The following is a 24977-nucleotide window of genomic DNA, read 5'->3' as shown; positions in this document are numbered from 1 at the left end:
ATGTCTTAAGAATATAAAAAGTTGGAAGACCTACAATTTTCTGATGCTAAATTCAGACAAGACTGAAGTTCTTGTAATTGAACCCAAAAACCTCAGAAACTCTCTTTCTAGAGACGTAGTTACTTTAGACGGGATCACCCTGGCCTCCAGCTCCACCATTAAGAATCTCTGAGTTGTTTTTGATCAGGACCTTTCCTTTAATGTCCATATAAATCAAATTTCAAAGACTGCTTTCTTCCACTTACGTAACATCGACGCATTGTTTCTGAAACGGATGCAGAAAAACTGGTCCATGCATTTGTTACTTCTAGGCTGGACTATTGCAACTCTTTGTTATCAGGTTGCTCCAATAAGTCTCTTAGGACTTTGCAGCTAATTCAGAATGCTGCTGCACGTGTTCTAACAGGAACCAAGATCAGAGATCACATCTCTCCCATTTTGGCTTCTTTACATTGGCTACCGGTTAAATCCAGAATAGAATTTTAAATTATCCTCCTCACATACAAAGCTCTTCATGGGCAAGCACCATCATATCTCAAAGAGCTCATAGTACCCTCCTACCCCTCCAGAACACTACGCTCTCAGAATGCTGGGTTCCTTGTGGTTCCCATAGTCTCCAAAAGTAGATTGGGAGCCAGAGCTTTCAGTTATCAGGCTCCTCTTCTGTGGAACAAACTACCATTTTGGTTTCGGGAGGCAGACACGGTCAACACTTTTAAGAGTAGACTTAAGACTTTCCTCTTTGATAGAGCTTATAGTTAGGGCTGGCTCAGGTCAGCCCTTAGTTATGCTGCTATAGGATTAGACTGCCGGGGGACCCCCCCCCCCTCTCTCTCTATTATCATCCCCATCTCTAAACATACATGTCTCATTAATGCATGTTACTAACTAAACTTCTTCCCTGGAGTTTCTGTGCTCTCTCGTCCAGCAGGTTCTCATGGTTCATGGCTGCTCCCTGTATTGGATCGTGCTTCCCACTACTGCCATGGCCCTGCCTGACGTTCACTCTTGTTATTACTATTAGTCATAATTCCATGACATTAATATTAACTTGTTTATTATTGTAGCATTGTTACATATTACCACCACTGCTACTGTAACCATTGTTTTTCATTGTAATTGTACAATCTGTTTCTGTTGCTTTGTTCTGTACATGTGACATCCATTGCAAGTCTGCCCGTCCTGGGAGAGGGAGCCCTCCTCTGTGGCTCTCCCTGAAAGTGAGGGAGGATGGGAGACTGACTGTGAGACTGACTGTGACAGAACCCCCCCATCAAGGGACGGCTCCTGACGTCCCAAAAAGCTGGCATGCAGGGTGGGGGGAAGAGAGACTGACCGTGACAATGACAATCATAATCCATCACCTCAATCCACCACCATGACACAATCTATCACTTCATTCCATCACCATGACACAATCTATCATTTTGATCACAATCCATCACCACTATCCATAGTCAGGATCCACCATCACAATCCACCGTTACAATCACTATACGTGCTAGTGTACTTAGCACGATGTTACTAAATGACCATGCCTGCATGTGGTGAACACAACTAAGTGAAGATGGTTGTATTGAGAAAAGCTTGAGAAACACTGAACTTTACTCTTCTGCTGTGAATATAAACGTCTTTAAAATTTCACTGATTCATTTAGAATCGTGAAGAGCTTTTACTGAGTGCTTAGTCTCAAGGAAAACATAACATCAATTTATATGCAGATGACACACAACTCTATTTCTCTTTTAACCCCAATGATTCTGATCAAGTCCTTAGAATTCTTGCAGTCAAATGAAAAGGAAAGAATCCAAAAACCCATGAACAGAGAAACACTGTGCTAAAAGGCACTCAAAAAGTTAAATAGGCTGAACAGAAAAAAAGAGAAAGAACTAGAACTCACGAGAGAAGGGAACTGATGGTGGAGGAATGACGACAGGGTGGTGAGACGGCCAAGTAGACGACCACGAACTGACATAGACAAAGAGAAGCACAGAGACATATATACAGGGGAGGCAGAGGTGATTGGACACAGGTGAAACACATGAGGAACTGGTGCAGGCAATCACAAGGGTGGGAAACAGGACGAAGAAAGGAAGTAAAGGTGGAAACACACAAGGAGCAAACCTTCAACACTTCAACACTAATAGCCATTCCACTCTTTGTCAGACGGATCTCCTGAGGAAGATTGTTCCAAACTCCTCATCCTCTTTTAAAGAGACATTTTATACATGTGTTGTCTTAGTCCTTTGGCTCCTTTAAGTTGTATAAATATATTTTAATCTAGCTATGATCTTACCAACTGCTTTTTATTCATTGATGTGAGACTGTATCAGTAACATTTGTATCCTTATATTTGTGTTCTTGTGTTTACTTTTAATTCTTTTCTACTGTTTGTCCTCAATTCTTCACTTTTAACTTGTAAAGCACCTTGTAACTGTGTTTTGAAAGGTGCTACATGAATCACTGAATAAACTTGTAGTAGTAGATGTATAATGTACTCTAAGTGCTTCAGATGTCTCTCACCATGTGATTCTATTTAAAGAACAAAGATTCACATCATAGGTGGCAGTGATCATGTGATCAGTGTTGCCCTGCTGGCCAATCAACACAAGTCTTTACTCTGAAGAGAGGAGAAAGTGTCGGGCTGTTTGTCATTCAACACGACGATTTCAACATGATGACATCTCCGCAGTTCATTCTCTACCTGACATGTTTCCTCTTCGGGAAAATGGGTGAGTTGTGCGTTTTATAAATATTCAGTCGGTCCTGATGCTGATTACGATTTCATTTCTGTCACATAAAATTAACTGTTATTTTGCTTTTCTCCTTTTTCTCTTCAGTTCAGATGCATCATTTTATCTTGTCTCATCAACACAGAGGATTTAGATCAGTTGATGTTGGAGACAACTTGACTTTCCAGTGTTTCTATGAGAGGGAGGACAATAAGATATATTGGTTCAAGCAAACACCAGGACAGAAGCCTCGATTTATCTCAATCGCTTACAAATTCTCAAAAGATTTTTCATTATTATTTAATGAATTCAAGAACAATTCACGCTTCACTCTGGAATCTACTGATGTTGTGAGTCACCTAAAAATCTCAGATGTGCAACTTTCAGACTCAGCTACTTACTACTGTTCAAAGAGTAATTCATTTGAGTTTGAGTTTACGGAGGGAATCACTGTCAGTGTGAAAGGTTCAGGGTTGAACATCCAGGCTCTGGTGCATCAGTCTGAGAACATCCAGCCAGGAGGCTCTGTGACTCTCAGCTGTACAGTTCACACTGGGACCTGTGATGGAGAACACAGTGTTTACTGGTTCAAGAACTCTGAAGAACCTCAGTCAGGACTCATTTACACCCACGGAGACAGGAACGATCAGTGTGAGAGGAAACCTGACACACAGACACACACCTGTGTCTACAACTTGTCAATGAGACTGAACCGTTCTCATGCTGGGACCTACTACTGTGCTGTCGCTGCATGTGGACACATACTGTTTGGAAACGGGACCAAGCTGGACGTTGATGGTGAGTCTCATGTGATGAATAGTGATCATTACTTTAGGTTAAAAGTGTGTGACGTCTCCTGTCCTCTGTCTCTTTGCAGATGAGTTGGACAGGCTGGTGGTTTTCTTGAGTGCAACTTCGGCATTCACGACCGTGCTGAGTATTTTACTGGCTTTCTCAATATGCATGATGAGGGTTCCAGGTAAATGCTACTATCTGTTCTTCATGATCCCAGTGATCATTATATGACATTATTAAAAAGTCTTTCTGTCTTTTCAGATCCTCGTGCTCCATCCTCCAAATTAAATGCAAAGGTAAAGATGAGCTGTTGTGTTACTCTTCAAACACTTGTGCACATTGTCTGTCATGGTCAACAACTTGACTGAGTGTTTCTCATTCCCAGGATGAGCAGAGTGAAGACGACCCCTGCTACATTGCTCACAGGGAGATAAAGATGAACAGATCCAGAGGACAGAGGGATGATACCTGGAGTGAGTGTGTGTACTTGAGTGTGAGGCAGTAGAGCTGGACACCTTCTGTATTTGTCTCTGTGTTTAATCACCACATTAGTGTAGGTGTAACTATGTCTTTACTGACATCAGAACAGTTCTGTGTATAAGATGTTTACCTCCGTGTGAAACATGTAAAGCTTCAGTTTGCTATCATCTCAATAAAACTAGTTTTCCATTGTGTGCATGACTCTTTTCTACTGTGTCTGTTCATGCAAAGTAATGAAGGTAACAGTGGACGACGTGCATCCTGCCGCAGCATGAGCTTTCTTGTGAAGCCGAGTTTCACCGTTCACAGACCACACCTATCTGTCGGAAACATGGTGACCACATGCAAGCATCTTTTGATCATTTCCTTGTTTGCCCTAGTAGTGCTTTAGTTAGGTTTGCATGACTTATTATCATTGTGTGTACCAACCAAACATGTTATCTGCTGATGAGACAAAGTGATTTAAGACTATGTTCACCTCTATGAAGTGAGGACGTTGGCGGCAGCACTGATCTCAGAGATGCAGATCTCAAAACCCCAATATAGTTTAAAGCAAAAACTGCACAAGGCTCAGGGGAAAGACAAGTAATTTGAGTGAACTGAGCCTTTAATGTAGCGTGAGCAGCAGCAGGAGAAGAAAACTAAAGGAAATGATCGTGACAGCTTCACAGAATAAGTGGAAAGCTCATCTTTGGTAGAAAGGTTGTTGGAGACTAAAGGGCAGTAAGTGACGTAGCTCGACATTGTGAATAACAAAATCCTCTGAAGTTTCAGGATTAGAAAAGACAGATTATGAAAAATATGATTGGTGCTGAAAACTTGAACCATGAAGATGATAATGCTGATGATGAAGATGCAGACAACCTACATTACTCTGCTTTAATGGAGCACAGGTTCAGCAGAGCAAGAAGACAAACAGACGGTGACAGGAGTGAATGTGTGTACTCCAGTGTAAAGCAGTAGAGCTGAACATGTTTCACTTCCATACATTCTGAATGTAAAGCTTTTGAATGCAAAACAAATAAAGATATTAAATCAGCCAAACTAATTTGATGTTGTCAGTTGCCATATTTTCCACTCCCACTAAGTACAGAATATACTTCTTGAACTTAATTCAACTCAGTTTTATTTGTATAGCACCAAATCATAATATACATTATCTCAAGGCACTTTACATAGAAGGTCAAGACCTTATAATCGAATTGAATATAGAGAAACCCAACAGTTCCCACAATGAGCAGCACTTTGGCGACTGTGGAGAGGAAAAACTCCCTCATTAACAGGGAGAAACCTCGAGCAGAACCAGGCTCAAATGTGGACGGTCGTCTGCCTCGACCGGTTGGGGTGAGCAGAGAAAAAGGGGGGAGGAGAGGAGAGATGGGTGGAAAAGAGGGGAGAGAAGAGAGAGTGATTGTGGGGAGGGGGAAGTAGAGGAGAACTTAACCACGTTATTTAATAATTCCGTACACCTCACATGTGAGGATCTTTATTTAGCCTCTGTGTGGTCGACAGTCTAAAGACCCTCTGCTCTCTTTGTCTGAGCACTTTCAAACAGGAAGTCTCTGCAGTGTCTTCACTTCACCCCAGCAGAATATTTCAAGTAAACAGTAATGAAATGACCAGAAGTTGCTCTTATAAAGCAGTGTCATGAAATAGGGATTCAAAGTGTTAAACTCACACATATCCACAAATAAAATGTGAAATCATTACTCATGAAATCATATTTATTACTCTATCAACCACATGGTAGCCATGATCCAGTCTGTGGGACTTGAAAGGGGCAGATGAAGCAATAGAACAAGTTCCCCACAGCCCACAGCAAATAAAAAGAGATCTCACAAAATATGATCACATTTTCTGATGTAGTACACAAACCACTGCCCTCATCTTTGCTGATATCTTTTTGTTTTCAAGTCACACGTCGTAATAAACTATGAATGTGTGTCATGTACATGTCACGTCTGAAAGTTTCAAGAGCAGTTACTATACAATGTGACTCTTAAAACTGTTTCCTCCACTAAGAAGTTATGTTTTCACCCCTGTCTTGTCTGGTTGGCTGGTTGGGAGAGGGATAGAGCATGGGCCAAGAAATAACCCGTTACATTTGGGTTCAGATCTGGACAAAAGGGGCTGATCCAAGATTTTTCCATCACTTTCTTCAACATTGTAAGACACATAATCTCTTGCATAACAGGGAAGAGGTAGAGACCTGTAGTAGTAGTAGTATAATGTACTCTAAGTGCTTCAGATGTCTCTCACCATGTGATTCTATTTAAAGAACAAAGATTCACATCATAGGTAGCAGTGATCATGTGATCAGTGTTGCCCTGCTGGCCAATCAACACAAGTCTTTACTCTGAAGAGAGGAGAAAGTGTCGGGCTGTTTGTCATTCAACACGACGATTTCAACATGATGACATCTCCGCAGTTCATTCTCTACCTGACATGTTTCCTCTTCGGGAAAATGGGTGAGTTGTGTGTTTTATAAATATTCAGTCGGTCCTGATGCTGATTACGATTTCATTTCTGTCACATAAAATTAACTGTTATTTTGCTTTTCTCCTTTTTCTCTTCAGTTCAGATGCATCATTTTATCTTGTCTCATCAACAAGATAGTGGATTTAAATCAGTTGATGTTGGAGACAACTTGACTTTCAAATGTTTCTATGAGAGGGAGGACAAGATGATTTATTGGTACAAGCAAACACCAGGACAGAAGCCTCGAATTATCTCAATGACTTACAAGTTATCGAAAATGAATTCATTATTCAATGAATTCAAGAACAATTCACGCTTCACTCTGGAATCTACTGATGTTGTCAGTCACCTAAATATCTCAGATGTGCAACTTTCAGACTCAGCTACTTACTACTGTTTAAAGAGTCGTTCATATGTGTTTGAGTCTATGGAGGGCGTCACTGTCAGTGTGAAAGGTTCAGGGTTGAACATCCAGGCTCTGGTGCATCAGTCTGAGAACATCCAGCCAGGAGGCTCTGTGACTCTCAGCTGTACAGTTCACACTGGGACCTGTGATGGAGAACACAGTGTTTCCTGGTTCAAGATCTCTGAAGAACCTCAGTCAGGACTCATTTACACCCACGGAGACAGGAAGGATCAGTGTGAGAGGAAACCTGACACACAGACACACACCTGTGTCTACAACTTGTCAATGACACTGAACCGTTCTCATGCTGGGACCTACTACTGTGCTGTCGCTGCATGTGGACACATACTGTTTGGAAACGGGACCAAGCTGGACGTTGATGGTGAGTCACTACCAGAGACTGTCTCACTTGATGTATTGTGACAGTTGGGACCAAACAATTGGTAAAATCCTGTCCTGTCTGAATGTCCCTCCTGACGGTGACCCAACAATGCTTCACCACCAGTGGACGGTGGTGGTGTGCACCGCAACTAAATAGAATTTTATATTTATGATTATTATTGGTGATGATAACAATGATCATAGTAATGGTTATAATATACTGTTATTATAAATAACACTAGTGGTGACAAGACGTGAATTATTAAGTATGAGTGCAGCTTTTTTTCCTTTCCTTTTTTTCCCTCAATGATCATATTATTATTACTATTATTATTATTGTGATGGGGACATTATTGTTGTTATAGTGGTCAGATGGTTCATATCATTATATGATCATTATTATTACATGATTATTAGTTTTGATATTATAATAATTAATATTTTTTTTCTTTTAATATAGAAATGTCTTGTGTTGTCTCTTGTCTTGCAAAGTTAAATGAAATTTTTAAAAGAAGAGACAGAATTACTAGAATTTCTCCTGTTGCAGATGAGGTGAACTGGACGGTGTTTTTCCTGAGTGGAGCTTTGACATTCACCATCAGTGTTTTGCTGGCTGTGTTACTGTACAAGATAAACAAGAGAACATGCTGGAGATGTTCAGGTAACCACTCATCTCTAGATAGAGTTCAGTTTAGCTTTTGAGCAAAATGATAATAACACATTTAATTTCACGGCACCTTTCTAGATAAGGACACCTTAAAACATTTCATAAATAAATGCATGACTCATAAAACATGAATTAAAGTTTCATGTTTCACATTAAATTAAAAACCAAGGTTCAAATCAGGTTAAGAGGTAAAGGCACCTAACAGTACATGTGTGGACAAAAGAGTGACTCAAAGTTTTTATATGTGTCTCATACCCAGAGTCTTGTACACAACCATCATCTCCCTCCACAACAAATGCAGAGGTAAATATAATCTTTTTAAGTGTGAAATTTACATTCCACAACAAATACGTTTTTCATCAGGAATTTGGAACTTGATGTACTTATATGTCGTTTCCAGGGCAACCAAGATGCAGATGGCCTCCATTACGCTGCGTTAAATGTGAAAGTGGCCAGCAGATCAAGACGACAGAGGGACAACACCAGGGATGAATGTGTGTACTCAGGTGTTAAACTGTAGAATTGTGTGTTTTAGAACCGTCTTTGTTTGAGATGTGGGATTTCTCAGTCTTTCTTTAGTGGTGGAGCATGATTCTGGTCTGTTATGCTTTTTTATCCTTTTTCCAATTATTAATGTTGCTTTTTTTGTGATTAATGATAAAATACAACAACAACGTGTGGGGGGGGGACAGTTGCTGTTGGTCTTTGTTGGTTTGAGACATTGACGATGACAGTTGGAAAACAATGATTAAACTTCATGTAATGAAAGTTTGTGGCTCCGTCTGTGTGTGTGCAGCGAGTGACGGCTGCGTCGTTGATCTGCTGTGTGTTCACATAGGGAGTGTGTCTGCTGAGAAGCTGCTACGTGAGGTGATGACGTCTGTATTTCCTTGAATAAAAGAAAGCTGCTTTTGTCTCGTGTTGGTCAAAGTCAACTAGTATTTGCTACATTGGTAAATGCTTTGAACAGATAATAAACCTCTTCTTTATTATCATGACTCGTCACTGTAATAAGTGCTTCAGTTACCTTTATTTGACTTTTCATCCATTTTTTCCGTGATATAAAATATGTTGGTGAGATAAAGAGACTCTCACAGTGTGAATTTCCTGAGAAGGCCCCTAACTTGAAACATTGGTGGCAGTGAACATGTCATCACGTTTCCACAATAGGACACACAGAACAGTGTCACTGCAGATTGGCCAATCACAGTCTTGTCTCTGAAGACTGGAGAACGTGTCAAGATTCTTCTCATTTAAAACACAGGAATTCAAACATGATGACTTCTCTCAAGTTTGTCTTCTATCTCACATGTCTCTTCCCAGGGAACATGGTTGAGTTGTGTTTCTGTGACCTTTTCTTCACAATAACTCTTCATGCAATATCTCATCATATTTTCTTTCTATTTTCATTTCATCTGTTCTTATTCTCCTTGCCCTTCAGCTCACAGCTCATCTTATCTGCCCTCCATCGTGCATCAAGACAAACGGTCATCATCAGACAAAGTTGGAGACAATGTGACTTTGCCGTGTTTCTATAAAAGTGAGGATTCAGCATGGCTCCTCTGGTACAAACAAACTCCAGCACAGGAGGTTCATCTCCAGCTTTTACATGTTTAATGCCAAGACCACTTTTTTTAATGAATTCAAGGATGCTGGGTTCTGAAAAAGGCACACATCACTTGACGATTTCTAATCTGAAAGTTTCAGACTCTGGTACTTACTACTGCACACAGCTACATGTTCGTCTTGACGTTTGCACAGGGCGTCACTGTCAGTGTGAAAGGTTCAGGGTTGAACCTCAGTCAAGACTCATTTACACCTACGGAGACAGGAACGATCAGTGTGAGAGGAAACCTGACACACAGACACACACCTGTGTCTACAACTTGTCAATGAGACTGAACCGTTCTCATGCTGGGACCTACTACTGTGCTGTCGCTGCATGTGGACATGTACTGTTTGGAAACGGGGCAGACCTGGACTTTAAACGTGAGTAACAGAGCTCATCTTGTTTAATGAAATAATATTTTGTATAAGTTTCTAATCAAATGTTGTAACAAGACAGAAATAAGCTCTTGTTCTCTGCAGATGAGTTGAAATCTCCCAGATCTCATGTTTATTTCTTGAGCGGAGCTCTGACAGCCACCATCTTCCTGTGAGTTTCTCTGGCTTCCTCCATGTATCAAACAATCAAGAGAAACAGCTGCTAGTGCACAGGTACGTGGAAACAGTTTCATCCAATAGCTTGCATTCACTGAATATAACTTCTGAATAAAGGAACATTTTGTGTGTTTTATAACCAGAGTCACAAGCAAGATCATCAGCTCCCCCCACAACAAATCCACAGGTGACGTTAATGACCATTCAAACATCCTTTTACCGTTTCAATTTCTTTTTCTATCTATATAATATCCTAATCCGCCTCTACATGTTTTGTAACCAGGGTTACCGAGATGCAGACGACCTCCATTATGTAGTGTCCAGGCAGTAGAGCTGGACACCTTCTGTATTTGTCTCTGTGTCTAATCACCACATTAGTGTAGGTGTAACTATGTCTTTACTGACATCAGAACAGTTCTGTGTATAAGATGTTTACCTCCGTGTGAAACATGTAGAGCTTCTGTTTGCTATCATCTCAATAAAACTAGTTTTCCATTGTGTGCATGACTCTTTTCTACTGTGTCTGTTCATGCAAAGTAATGAAGGTAACAGTGGACGACGTGCATCCTGCCGCAGCATGAGCTTTCTTGTGAAGCCGAGTTTCACCGTTCACAGACCACACCTATCTGTCAGAAACATGGTGACCACATGCAAGCATCTTTTGATCATTTCCTTGTTTGCCCTAGTAGTGCTTTAGTTAGGTTTGCATGACTTATTATCATTGTGTGTACCAACCAAACATGTTATCTGCTGATGAGACAAAGTGATTTAAGACTACGTTCACCTCTATGAAGTGAGGACGTTGGCGGCAGCACTGATCTCAGAGATGCAGATCTCAAAACCTCAATATAGTTTAAAGCAAAAACTGCACAAGGCTCAGGGGAAAGACAAGTCATTTGAGTGAACTGAGCCTTTAATGTAGCGTGAGCAGCAGCAGGAGAAGAAGGAAACTAAAGGAAATGATCGTGACAGCGTCACAGAATAAGTGGAAAGCTCATCTTTGGTAGAAAGGTTGTTGGAGACTAAAGGGCAGTAAGTGACGTAGCTCGACATTGTGAATAACAAAATCCTCTGAAGTTTCAGGATTAGAAAAGACAGATTATGAAAAAGAAAGAATTGGTGCTGAAAACGTGAACCATGAAGATGATAATGCTGATGATGAAGATGCAGACAACCTACATTACGCTGCTTTAATGGAGCACAGGTTCAGCAGAGCAAGAAGACAAACAGACGGTGACAGGAGTGAATGTGTGTACTCCAGTGTAAAGCAGTAGAGCTGAACATGTTTCACTTCCATACATTCTGAATGTAAAGCTTTTTAATGCAAAACAAATAAAGATATTAAATCAGCCAAACTAATTTGATGTTGTCAGTTGCCATATTTTCCACTCCCACTAAATACAGAATATACTTCTTGAACTTAATTCAATTCAGTTTTATTTGTATAGCGCCAAATCATAATATACATTATCTCAAGGCACTTTACATAGAAGGTCAAGACCTTAAAATCGTATTAAATATAGAGAAACCCAACAGTTCCCACAATGAGCAGCACTTTGGCGACTGTGGAGAGGAAAAACTCCCTCATTAACAGGGAGAAACCTCGAGCAGAACCAGGCTCAATGTGGACGGTCATCTGCCTCGACCGGTTGGGGTGAGCAGAGAAAAAGGGGGGAGGAGAGGAGAGATGGGTGGAAAAGAGGGGAGAGAAGAGAGAGTGATAGTGGGGAGGGGAAAGTAGAGGAGAACTTAACCACATGTTGTTTAAACATTTCGTACACCTCACATGTGAGGATCTTTATTTAGCCTCTGTGTGGTCGACAGTCTAAAGACCCTCTGCTCTCTTTGTCTGAGCACTTTCAAACAGGAAGTCTCTGCAGTGTCTTCACTTCAGCCCAGCAGAATATTTCAAGTAAACAGTAATGAAATGACCAGAAGTTGCTCTCATCAAGCAGTGTCATGAAATAGGGATTCAAAGTGTTAAACTCACACATATCCACAAATAAAATGTGAAATCATTACTCATGAAATCATATTTATTACTCCATCAACCACATGGTAGCCATGATCCAGTCTGTGGGACTTGAAAGGGGCAGATGAAGCAATAGAACACGTTCCCCACAGCCCACAGCAAATAAAAAGAGATCTCACAAAACATGATCACATTTTCTGATGTAGTACACAAACCACTGCCCTCATCTTTGCTGATATCTTTTTGTTTTCAAGTCACACGTCGTAATAAACTATGAATGTGTGTCATGTACATGTCACGTCTGAAAGTTTCAAGAGCAGTTACTCTACAATGTGACTCTTAAAACTGTTTCCTCCACTAAGAAGTTATGTTTTCACCCCTGTCTTGTCTGGTTGGCTGGTTGGGAGAGGGATAGAGCATGGGCCAAGAAATAACCCGTTACATTTGGGTTCAGATCTGGACAAAAGGGATGATCCAAGATTTTTCCATCACATTCTTCAACATTGTAAGACACATAATCTCTTACATAACAGGGAAGAGGTAGAGACGTGTAGTAGTAGTAGTATAATGTACTCTAAGTGCTTCAGATGTCTCTCACCATGTGATTCTATTTAAAGAACAAAGATTCACATCATAGGTAGCAGTGATCATGTGATCAGTGTTGCCCTGCTGGCCAATCAACACAAGTCTTTACTCTGAAGAGAGGAGAAGGTGTCGGGCTGTTTGTCATTCAACATGACGATTTCAACATGATGACATCTCCGCAGTTCATTCTCTACCTGACATGTTTCCTCTTCGGGAAAATGGGTGAGTTGTGTGTTTTATAAATATTCAGTCGGTCCTGATGCTGATTACGATTTCATTTCTGTCACATAAAATTAACTGTTGTTTTGCTTTTCTCCTTTTTCTCTTCAGTTCAGATGCATCATTTTATCTTGTCTCATCAACACAGAGGATTTAGATCAGTTGATGTTGGAGACAACTTGACTTTCAAGTATTTCTATGAGAAGGGGGACGAGATGATTTATTGGTTCAAGCAAACACCAGGACAGAAGCCTCGAATTATCTCAGTGACTTACAAGTTATCAAAAACTTTTTCATCATTAAACGAATTCAAGAACAATCCACGCTTCACTCTGGAATCTACTGATGTTGTGAGTCACCTAAAAATCTCAAATGTGCAACTTTCAGACTCAGCTACTTACTACTGTTTCAAGAGTAATTCATATGAGTTTGAGTTCATGGAGGGCGTCACTGTCAGTGTGAAAGGTTCAGGGTTGAACATCCAGGCTCTGGTGCATCAGTCTGAGAACATCCAGCCAGGAGGCTCTGTGACTCTCAGCTGTACAGTTCACACTGGGACCTGTGATGGAGAACACAGTGTTTACTGGTTCAAGATCTCTGAAGAACCTCAGTCAGGACTCATTTACACCCACGGAGACAGGAAGGATCAGTGTGAGAGGAAACCTGACACACAGACACACACCTGTGTCTACAACTTGTCAATGAGACTGAACCGTTCTCATGCTGGGACCTACTACTGTGCTGTCGCTGCATGTGGACACATACTGTTTGGAAACGGGACCAAGCTGGACGTTGATGGTGAGTCACTACCAGAGACTGTCTCACTTGATGTATTGTGACAGTTGGGACCAAACAATTGGTAAAATCCTGTCCTGTCTGAATGTCCCTCCTGACGGTGACCCAACAATGCTTCACCACCAGTGGACGGTGGTGGTGTGCACCGCAACTAAGTAGAATTTTTTATTTATGATTATTATTGGTGATGATAACGATGATCATAGTAATGGTTATAATATACTGTTATTATAAATAACACTAGTGGTGACAAGACGTGAATTATTAAGTATGAGTGCAGCTTTTTTTCCCTCCATGATCATATTATTATTATTATTATTAATATTGTGATGGGGACATTATTGTTGTTATAGTGGTCAGATGGTTCATATCATTATATGATCATTATTATTACATGATTGTTAGTTTTGTTATTATAATTATTAATATTTTTTTTCTTCTAATATAGAAATGTCTTGTGTTGTCTCTTGCAAAGTTAAATGAAATTTTAAAAAGAAGAGACAGAATTACTAGAATTTCTCCTGTTGCAGATGAGGTGAACTGGACGGTGTTTTTCCTGAGTGGAGCTTTGACATTCACCATCAGTGTTTTGCTGGCTGTGTTACTGTACAAGATAAACAAGAGAACATGCTGGAGATGTTCAGGTAACCACTCATCTCTAGATAGAGTTCAGTTTAGCTTTTGAGCAAAATGATAATAATACATTTATTTCACGGCACCTTTCTAGATAAGGACACCTTAAAACATTTCATAAATAAATGCATGAATCATAAAACATGAATTAAAGTTTCATGTTTCACATTAAATTAAAAACCAAGGTTCAAATCAGGTTAAGAGGTAAAGGCACCTAACAGTACATGTGTGGACAAAAGAGTGACTCAAAGTTTTTATATGTGTTTCATACCCAGAGTCTTGTACACAACCATCATCTCCCTCCACAACAAATGCAGAGGTAAATATAATCTTTTTAAGTGTGAAATTTACATTCCGCAACAAACACGTTTTTCATCAGGAGCCATCTTGATGTACTTATATGTCGTTTCCAGGGCAACCAAGATGCAGATGGCCTCCATTACGCTGCGTTAAATGTGAAAGTGGCCAGCAGATCAAGACGACAGAGGGACAACACAAGGGATGAATGTGTGTACTCAGGTGTTAAACTGTAGAATTGTGTGTTTTAGAACCGTCTTTGTTTGAGATGTGGGATTTCTCAGTCTTTCTTTAGTGGTGGAGCATGATTCTGGTCTGTTATGCTTTTTTATCCTTTTTCCAAATATAAATGTTGCTTTTTTTGTGATTAATGATAAAATACAACAACAACGTGTGGGGGGGGGGGGCAATGTTTGGACAGTTGCTGTTGGTCTTTGTTGGTTTGACACTTTGACGATGACATGTGGAAAACAATGATTAAACTTCATGTCATGAAAGTTTGTGGCTCCGTGTGTGTGTGTGTGCAGCGAGTGACGGCTGCGTCGTTGATCTGCTGTGTGTTCACATAGGGAGTGTGTCTGCTGAGAAGCTGCTACGTGAGGTGATGACGTCTGTATTTCCTTGAATAAAAGAAAGCTGCTTTTGTCTCGTGTTGGTCATAGTCAACTAGTATTTGCGACATTGGTAAATGCTTTGAACAGAAAATAAACCTCTTCTTTATTATCATGACTCGTCACTGTAATAAGTGCTTCAGTTACCTTTATTTGACATTCTATCCGTTTGCAATTAAACTTAAATTATATCATTTCTATTAATTGTAACATTTATGATAATTTTAATTGTTAATGACAATAAAGTAAAATGATCACATATTCATGTTACTGTATGTGTTCAGCATAATGGTGATCAGCTTCATGCCATGTATGTCATTACTGTGTGTACCTGTGATTTATTTATTCTGTGATTTAAAATATGTTGGTGAGATAAAGAGTCTCTCACAGTGTGAAATTTCCTGAGAAGAACCCTAACTTGAAACATTGGTGGCAGTGAACATGTCATCACGTTTCTTCAGTAGGACACACAGAACAGTGTCACTGCAGATTAGCCAATCACAGTCTTGTCTCTGAAGACTGGAGAACGTGTCAAGATTCTTCTCATTTAAAACACAGGAATTCAAACATGATGACTTCTCTCAAGTTTGTCTTCTATCTCACATGTCTCTTCCCAGGGAACATGGGTGAGTTGTGTTTCTGTGACCTTTTCTTCACAATAACTCTTCATGCAATATCTCATCATATTTTCTTTCTATTTTCATTTCATCTGTTCTTATTCTCCTTGTCCTTCAGCTCACAGCTCATCTTATCTGCCCTCCATCGTGCATCAAGACAAACGGTCATTATCAGACAAAGTTGGAGACAATGTGACTTTGCCGTGTTTCTATAAAAGTGAGGATTCAGCATGGCTCCTCTGGTACAAACAAACTCCAGCACAGGAGGTTCATCTCCAGCTTTTACATGTTTAATGCCAAGACCACTTTTTTTAATGAATTCAAGGACGCTGGGTTCTGAAAAAGGCACACATCACTTGACGATTTCTAATCTGAAAGTTTCAGACTCTGGTACTTACTACTGCACACAGCTACATGTTCGTCTTGACGTTTGCACAGGGCGTCACTGTCAGTGTGAAAGGTTCAGGGTTGAACATCCAGGCTCTGGTGCATCAGTCTGAGAACATCCAGCCAGGAGGCTCTGTGACTCTCAGCTGTACAGTTCACACTGGGACCTGTGATGGAGAACACAGTGTTTACTGGTTCAAGAACTCTGAAGAACCTCAGTCAGGACTCATTTACACCCACGGAGACAGGAAGGATCAGTGTGAGAGGAAACCTGACACACAGACACACACCTGTGTCTACAACTTGTCAATGAGACTGAACCGCTCTCATGCTGGGACCTACTACTGTGCTGTCGCTGCATGTGGACACATACTGTTTGGAAACGGGACCAAAGTGAACTTTAAAGGTAACAAGGAGTTTTTTAAAGATTGTCACATTTGTTAAATAGTGGTGGAAAGCTCAGTGATGTCTCCTGATGTCTGGCTCTCTGCAGAGGTGGTGGACTATCTTCACTTGGTGTATTTCTTGAGTGGAGCTTTGGCGTTCACCACAATCCTGGTTGTTTCTCTGGCTTACACAACACAAAGAGCGTCCAAGACAAACTGCTGCCAGTGCTCAGGTGAGGTAATCCTCATCATTTATATTTGAAGTAATGAATTCAGTTTGCATGATACTGAAGAACAGTAAAGACATTCATGAGTTAGTGTTGCAACATGTTACTTGAGCATCTAGATTCATTGAAGGACAGAAAGGGAAATCTCTTATGGTGCATTCACACGTTGCAGGATTTGTGCTTATCCACGTTCACACTAACAAACACAACCCAGTGCTACCTGAAGCTGATCAGTGGCCAGTTTGAGCACCCACTAGCACTGACGGGTGCCAGGACCTGCCAGTGCTGATTGGCTTTCATGATGTCGCATCACGCAAATGTTGTAGAAATATTTCAACTCATGGTATATATTGAATTTGAGGGGAGTGTTGGTCCTTGGTGCCAGTGTGCACTCTTCAGAGTGTAATTCTAGTTGTTCTCTAAAACTGATTTAAATAACAGCATCATGCATTTAGATTTTATCATCCTAATTTGTACATTGAAGAAAATAACTGTCATAAAAACATTGTCCATGTGTAACAGAGGTTCTGTGGCTATAATTCCACTTTCCACAATTTATTTATTTAATGGTTGGGGAATAAAGTTTAAGGGCGCCCTCCTCCAGAGTGCCGTACGTTACGACATTACGCACTACCGGAAGGAGAATTAGACCCATGAACGGAAGAGAGATGAACCAAGCATGGGTAGGAGTTTCCGGTGGCTGCTTTGGACATCGAACGCAAGTGCTGAGACACACTGAAACAGTTTTGGACATCTTACCATTTTTGGCACTCCTTCGGAGTTTCTCCAAGATGCTTTACCGACGAAGCTGTTTTGAACTGTGTTTTGAGCCATAACTGACCCATTGTTCTTATTTTTGAATTGCAATAAAATGTCGATAGCATGAAGTTCTTGTCCGTGCTAATTAAACACAACGCAGAGTCAAAAACTATTTGAACCAGACAGCTGCAGCAGAGTGCAGCTTAGCATGGGTTACACATGCCACAGATTGAGAGTGGTAATAAAGTGCTGGTGTTTGTTTATGCAGTACTGCACCATGACTCAATCTCAATGAAGTGATGGACCAATTTACTTCATGACCTTTGATCCATCTAATAGAGTCACCCCACATCCAGTTCATCAGCTCATTGCATCTTGAATAAGACTTTTGTTGTTGTCTTTTGTCACAACTAGACTCTCAAGCAGCTGCAGCAGCTCTGAATATGGAGGTAAGTGTTATTGTTGCACTACTTTAGTAGCTTTGAATATCTACCACACACTTTTTGATATTGTTTGACCTATGAACTAAGAATTAAATCCTATGACTGATCTTTGATGAAATACATTAATGCTGGTTTCAATATCACATTTATTACATACATTTTTTTTTCAATCTACATTAAAGGGTTGAACATGGCTCATAACGCCACCTAGTGTTTCAAACCGTCTTGGAACTTGCAGGACCAATGCTTCCGTAGAGTAAACCATTTGGGACGTCTCTTCGTCATGAAAGTTTTATATATATTTACACAGCGATATTTCTGTTGCAGAAGTGTGTGTGCTGCTACAGGAGTTGTTGACCATAGACGATATAGATAACTTAGCTTTAGCAAACTAATTCGTATGTCGTACATGTGTCTTAGCCCCACCTCCCAGCGCTGCATTCTAACAGCAGTTTTTAAATTTCCATGGACTTTGGGTGAAGTTAGACTTTAATAATTCTGTTCTCAACACTTGTCTACATCAGCTACGTTCAGACACATGTCCTCCTAATATGGCAAATGACTTTTATGTTTTATTAGCAGGTTCATCAAGATGCAGACAACCTACATTACTCTGCTTTAATGGAGCACAGGTTCAGCAGAGCAAGAAGACAAACAGACGGTGACAGGACTGAATGTGTGTACTCCAGTGTAAAGATCTAGAGCTGAACATGTTTCACTTCCATACATTCTGAATGTAAAGCTTTTTAATGCAAAACAAATAAAGATTTTAAATCAGCCAAACTAATTTATGTTGTCAGTTGCCATATTTTCCACTCCCACTAAATACAGAATATACTTCTTGAACTTAAACACGTTTAAACATTCCGTACACCTCACATGTGAGGATCTTTATTTAGCCTCTGTGTGGTCGACAGTCTAAAGACCCTCTGCTCTCTTTGTCTGAGCACTTTCAAACAGGAAGTCTCTGCAGTGTCTTCACTTCACCCCAGCAGAATATTTCAAGTAAACAGTAATGATATTTCCAGAAGTTGCTCTCATCAAGCAGTGTCATAAAATAGGGATTCAAAGTGTTAAACTCACACATATCCACAAATAAAATGTGAAATCATTACTCATGAAATCATATTTATTACTCCATCAACCACATGGTAGCCATGATCCAGTCTGTGGGACTTGAAAGGGGCAGATGAAGCAATAGAACAAGTTCCCCACAGCCCACAGCAAATAAAAAGAGATCTCACAAAATATGATCACATTTTCTGATGTAGTACACAAACCACTGCCCTCATCTTTGCTGATATCTTTTTGTTTTCAAGTCACATGTTCTCCTACACACATTGGGATTGCTGTCGTCTGACAGCCCAAAGTGTTGACAGTAAACTGTCCCTTTAACCATTAACATGAAATACTAGCAGATAGTAACCAACTGACAGGAAGGATCTGGATCATTTCTGCCTTAGAAATTGACCTTAAGTTATTTTTACAGTTTGATAGTTGATAACTACAACATCCATTCTCCTGTACAGGTAAAATATCTATAATCTTTGTGTTTGTTCTAGATGTTGCTTTAAATAAAAACACTGTGATAGAACAATCTTTTCACAGCTTCCTGTATGGTCTACAGTCACAAGATGAGATTGTTGTATGCTTTGCCAAGAGTCGGATGTATTTTTGTTCATTAGCCTCTGCTCTGTGTTTTTGTGTCGGTGTGGTTTCAAGAAGGACCAAAGCAACCATGTATTTCTAGTTCTTTAAATAGTTAGATAGGTAGCCAACCTCATACTTATTTTTTTAAGTCCAGGCTAACTGATGTTTCACAACCAACAAAACACAAATAGAATAACATTTTCAAATTTGCCATTTGCAATCATGTACTGTTTGAAGCAATTGCATTGTTGTTGTGTTGTGCATTTTGTGTTTTCATTGTTTTCATTTTGATCCAGTCATGTTAAACTTTGACAGGGAGAAAATATGAGGGCTATGATATATACACCATGAATGTGTGTCATCTACATATCACGTCTGAAAGCTTGTTGCTGTTACTGACTTATATTAAAGTTGTTACCTCTGATAACGAGTTTACGTTTTCACCCTTGTCTTAGCTGGTTGGGAGAAGCGTAGGGCATGGGCCAAGAAATAAACCATTCATTTTGATGCATGTCTGGACAAAAGTGGCTGATCCAGGATTTTTTTCATCACTTTCTTCGGCATTGCAAGACAGGACTTTTTGATATTTTCACAGATTTGCCAGGGATTCATTCATGGATTCAATCTATTCATTCATCTTGATATAAGAAAATAAGTGTGTAAAAAGGGGGGGGGGGGGGTTACAGATCTCTTGCATGTCAATCAAAAAAAATGATTTGTATGGCTCATATTCACAAATCACAAATTGTCTTATAGAGCTTAACAAGGTGCAGCATCCTCTGTCCTTAACCCTCAACAATAGTCCATGATCAGTTGCCATTACGATCAAGATCCATCATCGTAATCAATGATCACAATCCACCATCACAATCCACCATTACGATCCACAATCCACCATTACGATCCACGATCAGCTGCCACCACGATCTCTGATTTGTGTTTCTCCACCATGATCATGATCCACCATCACAATCCACCATTACTGTAACAGGTAAGGTTTGGACCCAAATGCAGCACACAAGCGTTGGACAGTTGGTTACAGTCTTTATTGTAGCGTAGCTCACAGCAGATCAGGCAGGCAGGCAATACAAAAACAGTCCGGAGATACAACAATCACGATCTATCATTTCGATCACAATCCATCACCACTATCCATAGTCAGGATCCACCATCACAATCCACCGTTACAATCACTATACGTGCTAGTGTACTTAGCACGATGTTACTAAATGACCATGCCTGCATGTGGTGAACACAACTAAGTGAAGATGGTTGTATTGAGAAAAGCTTGAGAAACACTGAACTTTACTCTTCTGCTGTGAATATAAACGTCTTTAAAATTTCACTGATTCATTTAGAATCGTGAAGAGCTTTTACTGAGTGCTTAGTCTCAAGGAAAACATAACATCAATTTATATGCAGATGACACACAACTCTATTTCTCTTTTAACCCCAATGATTCTGATCAAGTCCTTAGAATTCTTGCAGTTAAATGAAAAGGAAAGAATCCAAAAACCCATGAACAAGAAACACTGTGCTAAAAGGCACTCAAAAAGTTAAATAGGCTGAACAGAAAAAAAGAGAAAGAACTAGAACTCACGAGAGAAGGGAACTGATGGTGGAGGAATGAGACAGGGTGGTGAGACGGCCAAGTAGACGACCACGAACTGACATAGACAAAGAGAAGCACAGAGACATATATACAGGGGAGGCAGAGGTGATTGGACACAGGTGAAACACATGAGGAACTGGTGCAGGCAATCACAAGGGTGGGAAACAGGACGAAGAAAGGAAGTAAAGGTGGAAACACACAAGGAGCCAACCTTCAAAACTTCAACACTAATAGCTATTCCACTCTTTGTCAGACGGATCTCCTGAGGAAGATTGTTCCAAACTCCTCATCCTCTTTTAAAGAGACATTTTATACATGTGTTGTCTTAGTCCTTTGGCTCCTTTAAGTTGTATAAATATATTTTAATCTAGCTATGATCTTACCAACTGCTTTTTATTCATTTATGTGAGACTGTATCAGTAACATTTGTATCCTTATATTTGTGTTCTTGTGTTTACTTTTAATTCTTTTCTACTGTTTGTCCTCAATTCTTCACTTTTAACTTGTAAAGCACCTTGTAACTGTGTTTTGAAAGGTGCTACATGAATCATTGAATAAACTTGTAGTAGTAGTAGTATAATGTACTCTTAGTGCTTCAGATGTCTCTCACCATGTGATTCTATTTAAAGAACAAAGATTCACATCATAGGTGGCAGTGATCATGTGATCAGTGTTGCCCTGCTGGCCAATCAACACAAGTCTTTACTCTGAAGAGAGGAGAAAGTGTCGGGCTGTTTGTCATTCAACACGACGATTTCAACATGATGACATCTCCGCAGTTCATTCTCTACCTGACATGTTTCCTCTTCGGGAAAATGGGTGAGTTGTGTGTTTTAGAAATATTCAGTCGGTCCTGATGCTGATTAAGATTTCATTTCTGTCACATAAAATTAACTGTTGTTTTGCTTTTCTCCTTTTTCTCTTCAGTTCAGATGCATCATTTTAACTTGTCTCATCAACACAGAGGATTTAGATCAGTTGATGTTGGAGACAACTTGACTTTCCAGTGTTTCTATGAGGAGGACAATGCAATTTATTGGTTCAAGCAAACACCAGGACAGAAGCCTCGAACAATATCAGTGACTTACAAAGTCACTAAAGATTGTTTGTTCAAGAATGAATTCAAGAACAATCCACGCTTCACTCTGGAATCTACTGATGTTGTGAGTCACCTAAAAATCTCAGATGTGCAACTTTCAGACTCAGCTACTTACTACTGTTTAAAGAGTAATTCATATGAGTTTGAGTTCATGGAGGGCGTCACTGTCAGTGTGAAAGGTTCAGGGTTGAACATCCAGGCTCTGGTGCATCAGTCTGAGAACATCCAGCCAGGAGGCTCTGTGACTCTCAGCTGTACAGTTCACACTGAGACATGTGATGGAGAACACAGTGTTTACTGGTTCAAGAACTCTGAAGAACCTCAGTCAGGACTCATTTACACCCACGGAGACAGGAAGGATCAGTGTGAGAGGAAACCTGACACACAGACACACACCTGTGTCTACAACTTGTCACTGAGACTGAACCGTTCTCATGCTGGGACCTACTACTGTGCTGTCGCTGCATGTGGACACATACTGTTTGGAAACGGGACCAAGCTGGACGTTGATGGTGAGTCACTACCAGAGACTGTCTCACTTGATGAATTGTGACAGTTGGGACCAAACAATTGGTAAAATCCTGTCCTGTCTGAATGTCCCTCCTGACGGTGACCCTACAATGCTTCACCACCAGTGGACGGTGGTGGTGTGCACCACAACTAAGTAGAATTTTTTATTTATGATTATTATTGGTGATGATAACGATGATCATAGTAATGGTTATAATATACTGTTATTATAAATAACACTAGTGGTGACAAGACGTGAATTATTAAGTATGAGTGCAGCTTTTTTTCCTTTTCTTTTTTTCCCTCAATGATCATATTATTATTACTATTATTATTATTGTGATGGGGACATTATTGTTGTTATAGTGGTCAGATGGTTCATATCATAATTTGATAATTAGTATTATACGATTATGAGTGTTAATATTATTACATGATTATTAGTTATGTTATTATAATTATTCATACAATTTTTTCTTTTAATATAGAAATGTCTTGTGTTATCTCTTTTCTTGCAAAGTTAAATTAAAAATTAAAAAAGAGGAGACAGAATTACTAGAATTTCTCCTGTTGCAGATGAGGTGAACTGGACGGTGTTTTTCCTGAGTGGAGCTTTGACATTCACCATCAGTGTTTTGCTGGCTGTGTTACTGTACAAGATAAACAAGAGAACATGCTGGAGATGTTCAGGTAACCACTCATCTCTAGATAGAGTTCAGTTTAGCTTTTGAGCAAAATGATAATAATACATTTATTTCACGGCACCTTTCTAGATAAGGACACCTTAAAACATTTCATAAATAAATGCATGAATCATAAAACATGAATTAAAGGTTCATGTTTCACATTAAATTATAAACCAAGGTTCAAATCAGGTTAAGAGGTAAAGGCACCTAACAGTACATGTGTGGACAAAAGAGTGACTCAAAGTTTTTATGTGTTTCATACCCAGAGTCTTGTACACAACCATCATCTCCCTCCACAACAAATGCAGAGGTAAATATAATCTTTTTAAGTGTGAAATTTACATTCCACAACAAACACGTTTTTCATCAGGAGCCATCTTGATGTACTTATATGTCGTTTCTAGGGCAACCAAGATGCAGATGGCCTCCATTACGCTGCGTTAAATGTGAAAGTGGCCAGCAGATCAAGACGACAGAGGGACAACACCAGGGATGAATGTGTGTACTCAGGTGTTAAACTGTAGAATTGTGTGTTTTAGAACCGTCTTTGTTTGAGATGTGGGATTTCTCAGTCTTTCTTTAGTGGTGGAGCATGATTCTGGTCTGTTATGCTTTTTTATCCTTTTTCCAAATATAAATGTTGCTTTTTTTGTGATTAATGATAAAATACAACAACAACGTGTGTGGGGGGGGGGCAATGTTTGGACAGTTGCTGTTGGTCTTTGTTGGTTTGACACTTTGACGATGACAGTTGGAAAACAATGATTAAACTTCTTGTAATGAAAGTTTGTGGCTCCGTGTGTGTGTGTGTGCAGCGGGTGACGGCTGCGTCATTGATCTGCTGTGTGTTCAAGTAGGGAGTGTGTCTGCTGAGAAGCTGCTACGTGAGGTGATGACGTCTGTATTTCCTTGAGTAAAAGAAGGTTCGTTCTCAACTAAATGCCAGAACACTATGATATGAAGCTGTGCATCTTCCTGTCCTACAATAATAACAATATAAACCTTGTTAAAACAAATAATGGATTCAGTCGACAGAGAGATAGAGTGCTTTTACTTTGAAACAGGAAGTGTTGCAAATATTTATATTTGTGACATATTCAACAGACATGGAAACTGTGGTAAAAGTATTTTCACTGTCTTTTTTTGCTGTGACCTATGACTGACGTTATTAATTAAACACACATTCACACTGAAGTCTCTCTCTGCTGTACTGCTGCACCAGCAGTAAAAGGTTTTCTATATAAACCATGAGATTTCAGCTCTTTTACACAACATGGATCTAATTAGCATGGGTACGACATGAGCATGTAAACTGGACTATGATAACATCTACTGAGCCAAAGGCTACGACACAAGTTTATGTCACCGGTCTGTATCCACCATCTGCCCT

The 24977-nt window shown here is 39.9% G+C and overlaps 4 protein-coding genes and 1 pseudogene across 4 annotated transcripts; all 5 read left to right on the top strand.

Annotated features, from left to right (window-relative positions):
* The first annotated feature begins 2674 nt into the window (after nucleotides 1–2674).
* On the top strand, nucleotides 2675–4201 carry LOC138406606 (uncharacterized). The gene is made up of 5 exons (XM_069519185.1): nucleotides 2675–2732; nucleotides 2841–3530; nucleotides 3610–3711; nucleotides 3789–3823; nucleotides 3913–4201. Exons 1-5 carry the CDS (start codon nucleotides 2675–2677, stop codon nucleotides 4030–4032), a joined length of 1005 nt encoding a protein of 334 aa, XP_069375286.1. The 3' UTR covers nucleotides 4033–4201.
* A 2216-nt stretch (nucleotides 4202–6417) lies between these two features.
* On the top strand, nucleotides 6418–8459 carry LOC138406658 (uncharacterized). Its single transcript, XM_069519244.1, has 5 exons — nucleotides 6418–6475; nucleotides 6584–7273; nucleotides 7820–7933; nucleotides 8199–8242; nucleotides 8340–8459. The coding sequence occupies exons 1-5, from the start codon at nucleotides 6418–6420 to the stop codon at nucleotides 8457–8459; spliced, it is 1026 nt and encodes a 341-aa protein (XP_069375345.1).
* A 4364-nt stretch (nucleotides 8460–12823) lies between these two features.
* LOC138406657 (uncharacterized) lies at nucleotides 12824–14836 on the top strand. Its single transcript, XM_069519243.1, has 5 exons — nucleotides 12824–12887; nucleotides 12987–13673; nucleotides 14201–14314; nucleotides 14579–14622; nucleotides 14717–14836. The coding sequence occupies exons 1-5, from the start codon at nucleotides 12824–12826 to the stop codon at nucleotides 14834–14836; spliced, it is 1029 nt and encodes a 342-aa protein (XP_069375344.1).
* A 943-nt stretch (nucleotides 14837–15779) lies between these two features.
* On the top strand, nucleotides 15780–18732 carry LOC138406656 (immunoglobulin kappa light chain-like; annotated as a pseudogene).
* A 3303-nt stretch (nucleotides 18733–22035) lies between these two features.
* Nucleotides 22036–24363, top strand: LOC138406483 (uncharacterized). Its single transcript, XM_069518814.1, has 5 exons — nucleotides 22036–22111; nucleotides 22220–22903; nucleotides 23478–23591; nucleotides 23854–23897; nucleotides 23992–24363. The coding sequence occupies exons 1-5, from the start codon at nucleotides 22054–22056 to the stop codon at nucleotides 24109–24111; spliced, it is 1020 nt and encodes a 339-aa protein (XP_069374915.1). The 5' UTR covers nucleotides 22036–22053; the 3' UTR covers nucleotides 24112–24363.
* The last annotated feature ends 614 nt before the right edge of the window (nucleotides 24364–24977 follow it).

The sequence above is a fragment of the Paralichthys olivaceus genome, chromosome 22, assembly GCF_024713975.1.
Source record: "Paralichthys olivaceus isolate ysfri-2021 chromosome 22, ASM2471397v2, whole genome shotgun sequence".
Taxonomy (NCBI): domain Eukaryota; kingdom Metazoa; phylum Chordata; class Actinopteri; order Pleuronectiformes; family Paralichthyidae; genus Paralichthys; species Paralichthys olivaceus.
The sequence above is the reverse complement of the archived record's forward strand: the minus strand, read 5'-3'. Positions and strand labels throughout refer to the sequence as shown.